This window comes from Mytilus galloprovincialis, chromosome 1 (genome assembly GCF_965363235.1).
Source record: "Mytilus galloprovincialis chromosome 1, xbMytGall1.hap1.1, whole genome shotgun sequence".
Classification (NCBI taxonomy): Eukaryota; Metazoa; Mollusca; class Bivalvia; order Mytilida; family Mytilidae; genus Mytilus; species Mytilus galloprovincialis.
Window position 1 is genome coordinate 80,683,603 of NC_134838.1, and position 12,145 is coordinate 80,695,747.

The 12,145-nt window shown below is 33.5% G+C and overlaps 1 protein-coding gene across 9 annotated transcripts in view; it reads left to right on the top strand.

Annotated features, from left to right (window-relative positions):
* LOC143085372 (protein deacetylase HDAC6-like) overlaps positions 1 to 12,145 on the top strand; it is a 63,368-nt gene that overhangs the window by 32,530 nt on the left and 18,693 nt on the right. For all 9 annotated transcript variants that reach the window (XM_076261702.1, XM_076261657.1, XM_076261683.1 and 6 more), the window contains exons 12-16: positions 561 to 650; positions 1,490 to 1,596; positions 3,414 to 3,539; positions 10,921 to 11,073; positions 11,840 to 11,893. In XM_076261702.1, coding sequence (XP_076117817.1) covers positions 561 to 650; positions 1,490 to 1,596; positions 3,414 to 3,539; positions 10,921 to 11,073; positions 11,840 to 11,893 — 530 coding nt within the window. The remainder of the gene's footprint in view (positions 1 to 560; positions 651 to 1,489; positions 1,597 to 3,413; positions 3,540 to 10,920; positions 11,074 to 11,839; positions 11,894 to 12,145) is intronic.

The window sequence follows — 12,145 nt, forward strand, 5'->3', positions numbered from 1 at the left end:
AATCTTTTTATAGTTGATTTTTATAAAAATTGGGCAGGTTGTTACTGCCAATCAAAGATTGTTTAACCCCAGTCTGTCCATCTATCTGACCTCCTAGCATGGTTCACCATTTATTATGTATACATGTACCTTCACCAATTCTAACTTATTAGATAACATGTATACTATCTTTCTTGTCGAAGGCTGTGCAGTGACCTATAGTTGCATAAATAGATATATGTCATTTGGACTCTTGTGGATAGTTCACTGGCAATCGTGTCACATTTCTATTTTTTTTAATATAACCTTTCAATATTAATTTTCAGATCAATCTTTCAAGAGCAATTAAAATAAAAATTCAGATAAGGCAATCTTTTATATGTCTTAATATCTTATACATGTTATGGTATATAAAGCAGTAAATATTATTAACATATTATGTAGCTCTGAGTAAATATGGCTTACACTGAATAGCCTTGAGTAAATATTATTAAGATATTATGTAGCTCTGAGTAAATATGGCTTACACTGTATAGCCTTGAGTAAATATGATTAACATATTATAATGGTTGTTTTTTCAGGGTGAGATGGAAGTTACACCTGTATGTTTTGCTCATTTTGTTAATTTAATTTCATCGCTGGCTGGTGGAAAACTTTGTCTTGTGTTGGAGGTAACTACTATGTTAGTCTACCACCAGTTCTTTCAAATATTTGTTGATTAATTTATATACAATCCAAAATAGATTTTCAGTATCTATTGGTATTGTGATCCATTTTGATAAACAATTCATGTTTTTGAACGTTTTGTATATACAAAGGAATAACTTCTGGCAAGATATCAAGGGACAATACAAATACATAAGTCAAAGAAAAAAGACAATACTATGGACAAAAGAAAAACAATGGAAAGACAATACTTCAAAAAATACTTCTCAGAAAACAAATTGTCATTGACAAATATTTTTTCAGTGAAAAGTGTCCCACACTTTACAATGTAATAGAATGAAATACAGCATAGAATATAGAATGGACAATGTGAAGAATTTTATCTATTTTTTTATATTTGAACTATAATGATTTTTTCAGGATTACATAAGTAAAATATTTACTGTCATAACTACACATATTGCATAGTGAAAATAAAATGGAAATTTCAATGAACAGTCAAAAACCATAAGTTGAATTTGAAATTCGTCAGCACTAAATATCTTTCAGTCTTCTTTTTGGAATGGCATGCAACGTGGCACATTTACTTCTATTATCTGTATTTTGCTTCTATAAACTAGGATTAATTTTATGATTTACAATAGCAGACCAATACATATGAGGAAGTCTATCAACATCAAATCTTCAACAGTGAACGTTAACAATTGTCATTACTGCTTCTAAATTTGCAGATATAAATGTCAAACTTTTAATCTGATTATAGCAGAGCAAAGAATATTAAAGTTTAATACAACATTTTCAATTGTGTAGGTATTAAACCATGAATATTTTTGTTTGTTTCCAGGGAGGTTACTGCATAGACACATTAGCTGAAGGTGTAGCCTTGTCATTGAAGACTCTACTAGGAGATCCATGTCCCATGTTAGAACCTTTAGGAACTCCAGATCCAAGGTACAGTATAAAATTGAAGTTATTCTTCTCATTAAGGTCATTGCTATGAGATCCTTGAAATTGTAAGACATCTTACCAGAACCATATCCAATTTACAGTTTGATAATCCAATTTACAGTTTGGTAACGGAGGAAAATTTAAGGAGAACATAGTCCATTTGTATAACTATTAAAACCTTATCCAAAGTACAGTATGACGGAGTCAAAAAAGCGAGACATAGGTTTGCTGTTTCTGGCGGCGGCAGAAACAACATATTACCTTGTGATTAGATCTAGTTAATGGTGAACAACAAGTGGTACGTCAATCATGTTTGATATGCAGTTGTATAAGCATTGGCACATCACATTTACATGGAGATTATTTGGCCTGACCCCTCTGTCATGGTCTATGGACTTTGAAAATTTTCTTATTTTATATGTATAAGTTTGTGATTAGGTCAGTTTATGGGGAACCACTAGTAGAAGGTCAATGATATTTGGTATGCAGTTGTATAAGCATTGGCATAACTTATTTATATAGAGATTATTTGACTCTGCCCCCCAGTCATGGTCTATTGACTTGGGAATTTTGCTAAGTTTTCATGCATTAGTTTGTGATTAGGTCATTTCAAGGGGAAACATTAGTGTTAATGAGTATTCAGTTGTTTGTGCATTAGCACATATCATTTCCATGGAGAATATTTGGCCCTGCCTCTTCAGTCATGGTCTATCAACTTTGAAACTATTGCTCAGTTTACATGTATCAGTTTGTGATTAGATCAGTTTAAGATGAACTGCTTATGTTAAGTCGGTGATATTTGGTATACAAATTTATTGGCATTTGCAAGTTTCATTTCCATTGAGATTGTATAGCTCTTCCCCTCTTCATGGTTCATTGACTTGAATGTTTGTGTTTGTTTAAAGGGAATGACTTATAATAAGTCAATGGTATTTGGTATACAGTTGTATTAGCATTGGCACATCCCATTCACATGGAGATTGTTTAGCCATGAACCTTAGTCATGGTTCATTGACTTTGTATATTTGCATAACTTATGTAAGATGTTAAAGAACTGCTATTTTAATTTCAACATTTGCAAAAAGGCAAGATATATCTCTGTGATAACAGTATATTTCATCAAGAAGAACAAACGGATCATTGTTTATTATTATAAACTTTAGAACCACATCTTGCATACATTTTTTAGATGTAGGTTATTTTCATTCAGGACATGGCTGGCTGGGCAATTTTTGTCCATTTATAGAACGGTTAGCATAAGAAACAGTTACAAATTTTATGTTCCTGTCTCAAGTCAGGAACTTCTTATTTTCACTTGTTGTTGTTTATCAGATTTTTATATCATTTATTGATTTGTACATAAATCAGGCCGTTAGTTTTCTTGTTTGAATTGTTTTACTTTTTTAATGTTGAGACCTTTTATAGCTTGTTATGATGTATGGATTTTGCTCATTGTTGAAGGCAATATAGTGACATAAAGTGGCTAACTTCTGCATCATTTGGTCTCTGGTGGATAGTTATCTCATTGGCAATCTTTCCACATCATGCACATCTTATTAGAATACAAATTTTGGATCTGACCCAAATAATGCCACAGAGCCAAACTGTGTGTTCCAATTGACACATGATCTTGATCATTTAAAATTATAACTAAATAAACTAGCCCACCAGCAACTGCTTTAAAAATCAAGAATTGAATTTTAAATAATAATAATCTTTTATTCGTAAGCAATACAGCTTAAAGAAGAATAAAGTAAATAGTAGATGTAGCAATAATCGGCTTACAACTTTAATACAATTTTTGCATGTTTTTTTTTCAGGACAAGAGAAACAATATTAAATGTGATTAAAACGTTACGACCACACTGGAAATGTTTACAGTTTCAAGGACATTTATCAGATTCTGTAGTGTCTGAATTCAAGGGTGTGCTTGATTGGCCTCCTCAGTAAGTATAATTCTGTAGTGTCTTAATTCAAGGGTGTGCTTGATTGGCCTCCTCAGTAAGTATGATTCTGTAGTGTCTGAATTCAAGGGTGTGCTTGATTGGCCTCCTCAGTAAGTATGATTCTGTAGTGTCTGAATTCAAGGGTGTGCTTGATTGGCTTCCTCAGTAAGTATGATTCTGAAGTGTCTGAACTCCAGGGTGTACTTGATTGGCCTCCTCAGTAAGTTTGGCCAAGTTCACTTGAAACTCTTGAGTTAACTTTAATTACTCAGGTTTCAACAAAACGATTTTACTTGAACCACTCGAATTAATCCCTCATTCCCTAGTTCTAACCCTCACCGAGCCAGGGTTAAACTCAAGAAACTCTTGAATGACGTCAAACCAATGAGAATATTTTATTTTTTGGAAAATGACGCAGTCATTGTTCCATTACTGGCGACCTGAACTTCATTACATTTCTCTGCCTACCGCGCTTGGTTTCGTATTTACTATTTTTCATACAAACTGGAATCTGCTTGTGTTATCATTATGCATGATCATTGTGTGGTAATCAGGCAGGAACCAGTTTACAAACTAACTGGTTTCTGCTTGTATTTCACTACACTCGAACAAAGTGTTTTAGTTTGACAGGAACCAGTTTAGAATTTGTAAACTACAAAACGTAATCGGTTATTGATCATTCCGTTTTGGTGTTTCATACCGACTTATATGGTTTGAATAAGCTTAAGCCCCTTCAAACATGAATGTGATAGGTATATTAAAGACTGTTTTACAAATTTTTTGACATTTTTACCTATTATGTCTGTTTGTTTTGTTCACGCATCGGTGACTATATAATGGAATTTGATGCGACTGTCATACAAGTGAGAGGTTTAGCTAGCTATAAAACCAGGTTCAATCCACCATTTTCTACATTTGAAAATGCCTGTACCAAGTCAGGAATATGACAGTTCTTGTCCATTCGTTTTTGATGCGTTTTGTTATTTGATTTTGCCATGTGATTATGGACTTTCCGAATTGATTTTCCTCTGAGTTCAGTATTTTTGTGATTTTACTTTTTACAAAAGGATGGAACTGTTTTGCTTTCAAAGTCGTACTATAGTGATATCTGTTATGTACGGATTTCCACTCTCACCGGTTAATTTCTTCTTTTACACGTGCTTTTGAAACTTCCTGTTTAAACATCGCAAGTTTTAAAATTGTTTTTTGAGTGAATTAAACTTATTGAAACAATCATGAAGCGTTCCAGAATCATTTTCAAGCAGTTTGTTTTTCTCTTTGATGATGGAAAATATGTTTTCTCAAGAAAATACCGCAAACGATCGCAGAGGAATTGAAACGTACAAGTCAAGTCGGCACCTGAATAAATTGGCATCTAGTCAAATCGGCACCTATTTGACGTCAATTAGGCATCCAATATAAATATTTGTTATAATATTTTCTATTAAATTAATTAATAACAGGTACCAAGTACATAGTGAATTTCACTGTGAAATCCACCGTCACTCACTGAATATGTTGTTGTGTATTTAGGTAAACAACGAAACCAAAGTGAATATGTTGTTGTGTATAAGGGTACAGTAAACAACGAAGCCTTTACCCAAGCTATTGTTTTAACAATTAGACAATAATTAAAATAAAATGGAAAACTATGAGTCCCTTTCAATAAATCAAACTTTCATGCCAAATAATTAGCAAATTTTAGGTGTTTTTTTTCAGTAAAGTTTAAACAGCATTAAACAAACAATCCTGTAAAATGCTCAACTGGTTAAAATAATGCATAAAAATATCCAATATCTCATGTATTAGTCCAAATAATAATGACGTCTGGCAAGGCTATTTTATTTTTTTTCTGGGACGCCTTCCTTAGACGTTCGTAGGAAGGCTTAGTAAGAAGGCGTCCCAGAAAAAAATTAACATAGCCTTGCGGTCATAAGAAGGTGTCCCAGAATAAAATTTAAAAAGCCTTGCCAGACGTAATAATTATTTGGACTACCGTAACGGTTACTCATATATATATCATTAAAAATAAGCCAAAAAAGTCATTTAGTTGAGAAAAATAAATATATACAAAATGTACATGGACACCCAAAAATGTGAAAGTTAGTATTAAACTCTTTTTGCTTAAATACTGAAAAAAATTCTGGCAACCCCTTTCTTATTTTTACTCTTTTTGCTTAAAATACTGTTAAAATATATATTTAACATGGGTGACGAATTGACTATATCCAGTGTCAATTTAACCAGGTGCTTATTTGTCCAGGTGCCTATTTAACCAGGTGCCGGTTGACTAGAATTCTTTGACAAATGTTTGAAATTACCTGAGTTTCATTAGACCTTTGATAACAGTAACACAAAGATTATTTACTTAATATTTTGTGGGAGAAGGGGGTTCAGACTATGTGGTATCAGGTCTGTTCGCGCCCAATACATTTTCACACCCTACACGTTCGCACCTCGCACGTTCACACCCAAGGTCCGTTCGCACTCTACTCATTCGTGCCCAATTTTAATTCAAATTCAAGTTGAATAATTGGAAAATCATGATTGTTGTTTTAAATTGCAATAACAATACGCTATCCAAAACATGATTAAGATTTATTCAACACAAACACTCCCCAAGGGTGACTGGGGAATAGAAATATGGTTACTTGGTCTTCTCCCGACCGGCAGTAAAACGCTTGCTGAAGTTGGGCATCCGTTTGGCTGTGCGGGATGTATCAAGTTCGCAGTCACGTACGGTCAGAAGGGGGACGTTAAATCTGATGCCTCGTGTAAAGAGAGTGCCACGCTCTTTGCACGTTAAGAACCCTTGCAACAACTCTTTAAGGGGTCCGTAGGTGGCCTGTTGCAAAGGCCAAATTTCTGTTCCTATCCAATATACCCTCTTTTTCCGGTGGCAGTCCAAATTTCTGCGACCATCATCCCAGATGGCCTCTATTGCATCAACCTACCTATTGTATTTATTGTGAACTTGTTCTCGTCCTGAATATGCATGAAATATTTGCCACTGGACGTTAAGCAACCAACAATCAATCAATCAATCAACACAAACAAAAATGCTGTCTCATTTTATTTTAAGACAATGACAACAATTATACTTATAAGAAAACACTTGCTTACAGAGTTATTAAACACAAAACCAATTAAGATTGGGTGCGAACATGTAGGGTGTGAAAGTGAAAGAGGGCGAACATGAGTTGGGCGCGAACGGACCCGGATTCAGACTATGTACCATTGAGAAATATACAAGCCTTTCTACGGTATTCATTTGTACAATTCAGGTAGTCTTGACCTATTCATTTGTCTTAAAAAAACAGCCAGTTGTCACCTTCACTTCACACACACACATATACGAATATCAATTATTTGCTTACGAGACATGTTGCATTGTTAAACTAATTACGGTATGTGAAAATCAAGACTTGCATAAAAACTATCCCAATATTAGAGACAGTGGCGTCATTTTTCTTCAGAGCTTTCAGCTCTTTGATTATGCTTGGTCAGGGCCTTACCCTAGAGTTGCTTAGAGTTGTTCCTAATATCAACTCTAGTGCGTTCACATGATTATCTATTAACTCTGAAGTCGATCGAAGAGTTTCAAGTGAACTCGGTCTATGATTCTGTAGTGTCTGAATTCAAGGGTGTGCTTGATTGGCCTCCTCAGTAAGTATGATTCTGTAGTGTCTGAATTCAAGGATGTGGTTGATTGGCCTCCTCAGTAAGTATGATTCTGTAGTGTCAGAATTCAAGGGTGTGCTTGATTGGCCTCCTCAGTAGGCATGATTCTGTAGTGTCAGAATTCAAGGGTGTGCTTGATTGGCCTCCTCTGTAAGTATAATTCTGTAGTGTCTGAATTCAAGGGTGTTCTTGATTGGCCTCCTCAGTAAGTATGATTCTGTAGTGTCAGAATTCAAGGCCTTGCTTGATTAACCTCCTCAGTAAGTATGAAGTATCTTAGTATATCTGTGGTCTAGATACTGTGGATTCATTATATTTGTTGGATCACAATTTTAGTGGATCTTTTGAATACCCAAAAAACGCAAATTCAAATGTTCAACAAAAACAAAAATCTTCTAAAAGAATGTATGCAGATTTAAGCAAACCATGAAGTCAAATATCCACGAAAATCCAAGTTTACCTAAACCCACGAAAACTGGTACCCACGAAAATAAATGAATTCACAGTAACTGTTTCATATTGTACTAATCTATGAGCAGACATTTTCAAAATTAGTTTTAAAACTCTTTTTTTGCAATTATTTAAATATTTCATTTCAGCAAAAACTCTCCTGTGTAAGCGGCACTTATGAATAATTGTAAAAGTTTGAAACATCAAAGTATTATATTTTCGAAGTCCTTCTAGTCAATGTAGAATTACAATTGCAGCTTTGCTATATGTAACTTAGAATCCCTCTTTTCATATTGTATTATACCATCATCACACCCAGAACCAATTCACAGTTGTCCCCTGGTATCTATATCAAGTGACATTGGGAATCTGATCCCCTGATCTGCCATTACTCTACTTGCTAGCTGGTCTCCTTCAGAAGATAGGACATGCAAAGCATGTGTCGTTAAATCAGCAACTATCACATGACCTGCTGATGTTGTTACAATATCCATAGGATTTAATGAACACCCCTCTACATTAACCTGAGGATTTCCATGGTAGGTCCACTTTACATGTCCCTTCCTGTTTAAAACTACAACCCTCCCTTGAGTTTTAGAGAGCATATCTAATACCAGTAAGTCATTGTTGATATTTGATGTCACTCTGGCAGGTACTGTAAATAGTCGATGGTTATGTCTGTCAAATACATAAGTTTGTCGTTGTTTCCTATTCATACCAAAAAATAGGACTTTTCTCCTGCTTGCTTCAGTAAGTTTATATATAGCATTCATGTCATCGTTTGATTCAATGACACCAAGAACAATCTCATTGTGCCTTGTTACATATATGCCATGTAGAAAGAGTGGAGCTATTGATAGAAAGGGTTGTAATCCTGAGTGGACCAACATGTAGACATCGGTACTATTGTTGTTCCTTATAGTCAAGAAAATATCTCCACTTGGTGGTCTTGTCATTTCATAAACTGAAGCTCCATTTAAAGTTTGAATATCTACCTCGTCTTTGTCATTGATATGTATTCTATTTAAAGCTGGTATCAGAATGTTTGATATCAATGCTGCTTGGTGATCCAGTGTCAGCACTCTTTAACACAGATTAAATTAGTAGAATAAGTCTTAATGACTTTTATGTTGACTTCAGGTAACGTTGCCATCTGATGCACAGATGCTGAAAAGTGAAAAAAAAAAGAAATAGTGAAGCAAAGTGGCATTCTTATTGCATATTCTTTAACTGGTGTAGTGTCATTGATATAATGGGGTGACAGAAATGTATTTCAAATGTAAAGTAGTTGTCAGTTGTTTATACTTAATTTTGTATATAAGTTGTCTTGTTGTTTTGGCATTTAACATCTTCCAAATTATACCAATTTTTGCTTTGCAACTATGTTTTATATTTTTATACATTATTAAAAATATATTTTAAGTTTCCACTTGTTAATCTGACATTAAAAAAGTAGAATTTCCTTATAATGCAATTATTCTATGCAGAAATTATAATTATGACCTTTTACCTTTGACTAAATTTGTGAATAAAAAAGGAAGAAATCTAATATATCAATGCTTTATGTGACTTACCATGTGCTTACCTGAAGCAGGTTTATATTGAAATAAATCCTAGTATATGTGATTGTCTTTAATACAAATATGTACAAATTTTTTATCAGGACAGTTATGATTACACTTTGTATTTCTGTTTATCATTTTTATTAGCAGAAGGTTGTGTATAGTGTGATATTTAAATATAGATATATATCTAAGATATACAACTTATATATACATATATCAATGTACTTTACAATTGATATAGTGTTTGATAATGAATGATAGACAAAACACCAAATGTTATTGAAAAGGTTGTTAGCTCACCTGGCCCAAAGGGCCAAGTGAGCTTTTCCCATCACTTGGCGTCCGGCGTCCGGTGTCGTCCGTCGTCATCCGTCGTCGTCGTTAACTTTTACAAAAATCTTCTCCTCTGAAACTACTGGGCCAAATTTTACCAAACTTGGCCACAATCATCATTGGGGTATCTAGTTTAAAATTATGTCCGGTGACCCGGCCAACCAACCAAGATGGCCGCCATGGCTAAAAATAGAACATAGGGGTAAAATGCAGTTTTTGGCTTATTACTCAAAAACCAAAGCATTTAGAGCAAATCTGACAGGGTAAAATTGTTTATCAAGTCAAGATCTATCTGCCCTAAAATTTTCAGATGAATCAGACAACCCGTTGTTGGGTTGCTGCCCCTAAATTGGTAATTTTAAGGAAATTTTACTGTTTTTGGTTATTATCTTGAATATTATTATAGATAGAGATAAACTGTTAACAGCATTAATGTTCAGTAAAGTTAGATTTACAAATAAGTCAGTTGACCTCTTGAGGAGTTATTGCCCTTTATAGTCAATTTTTAACCATTTTTCGTAAATCTTAGTAATCTTTTACAAAAATCTTCTCCTCTGAAACTACTGGGCCAAATTAATCCAAACTTGACCACAATCATCTTTGGGGTATTTAGTTTAAAAAATGTGTCCGGTGACCCGGCCATCCAACCAAGATGGCTGCCATGGCTAAAAATAGAACATAGGGGTAAAATGCAGTTTTTGGCTTATAACTAAAAAACCAAAGCATTCAGAGCAAATCTGACATTTTGGTAAAATTGTTTATCAGGTCAAAATCTATCTGCCCTGAAATTTTCAGATGAATCGGACAACCCGTTGTTGGGTTGCTGCCCCTAAATTGGTAATTTTAAGGAAATTTTACTGTTTTGGGTTATTATCTTGAATATTATTATAGATAGAGATAAACTTTAAACAGCAATAATGTACAGCAAAGTAAGATTTACAAATAAGTCAACATGACTGAAATGGTCAATTGACCCCCTAAGGAGTTATTGTCCTTTATAGTCAATTTTTAACAATTTTTATAAAATTTGTAAATTTTTACTAACATTTTCCACTGAAACTACTGGGCCAAGTTCATTATAGATAGAGATAACTGTAAGCAGCAAGAATGTTCAGTAAAGTAAGACGTACAAACACATCACCATCACCAAAACACAATTTTGTCATGAATCCATCTGCTTCCTTTGTTTAATATTCGCATAGACCAAGGTGAGCGACACAGGCTCTTTAGAGCCTCTAGTTGTTTTAAAACACCTCAGAAACAAGCAAGAGTGAGCATGTGAAAAGCTCTAAAAAGTGTCAAAAATGTAGTATTTTAGATAAATGTATAATAAGATCTTACATTATTTTCAGGAGGGATGTCAAATTTTACACCAATGAGAGACCTCGTACCTTCTCCCTGAGTCAAGAATGTTATAATCCTGAATACTTAGATGCAGAAGAGGAACTCAAACTGAGAGTTGCTGAATTGATGAAAAAGCCTCTACAGCCCTGTGCACCAAACAAGTAGTGTAGGACTTTCTAAAGTTCTGTTATAAATATCGGGGGAATGAATAAATAAAACTGGGGAATTGGAGATAAATCAACAATTGTAAAAAGAAATTGTTAAAGCCTATGATAATAAATGTGTTTCTATTTAAATGTTTTATTTAATTTTGTTCCTTAGTTTGCATTCATTGAAACTAGTATCAGTTTCATTTAAAAACTGTATGTTCAAATTCCTTTATTGTACAAGATTTAAAAGGGTATAGGGCCATTTGAGCACCAACATCGTAGGACATTTTAGGGCGAGAATTTGAACCATACCTGGATTTTCAAAGAGGATATTTGAGCAAAATTTCCTCTGAAATTTAAACATGAGTTAAGAAAATCTTTTAGAAATGTAAGAAAAATGTAAAATCACAAAAATTCTGAACTCCAAGGAAAGTTCAAAACAAAAGTCCCTTATCAAATGGCCAAATCAAAAGCTCAAAGACACCAAGCAAATGGATAACAACTGTCATATTCCTTACTTGGTACTGGCATTTTCTTATGTAGAAAATGATGGATTGAACTTAGTTTTATTGCTAGCTAAACAGCTCACTTGTATGACAGTCACATCAAATTCCATTACATTGATAATGATGTGTGAACAAAACAAACAGAAATAATATTTTAAAATGACAAATATACAGCAGTCAACATTGTTTTATAATCTTAATCACTAAACAATTATAACTTTAGACTATATAATGTAACTGTTATCATATGTAGTTTCTTGTTTACATTTCAGAGTATGCTTAGGCTATTCAGAACAGTCACTATTACATAAAGATATAAGTAGTGGGTAAGTCTTCACTGATATACCAATCATACTATGTTAGAAAAAAAAGGTGTCTGTATAATATCAACAGAAACCTTTTAAATAAGAAATAGAAAAAAGCACACACAAATAGATTAAAAAAAGTTATAAAGCAGTAAAAGAATTCGTACAAAATTGTTTTTTGACATTTTCTATGAAATCAAATATAGTTGTATATAAAGAGCAACTCAACAAAAATTTTTGTCTTAAAATTTAAACAAAGTTTAATCATCTATA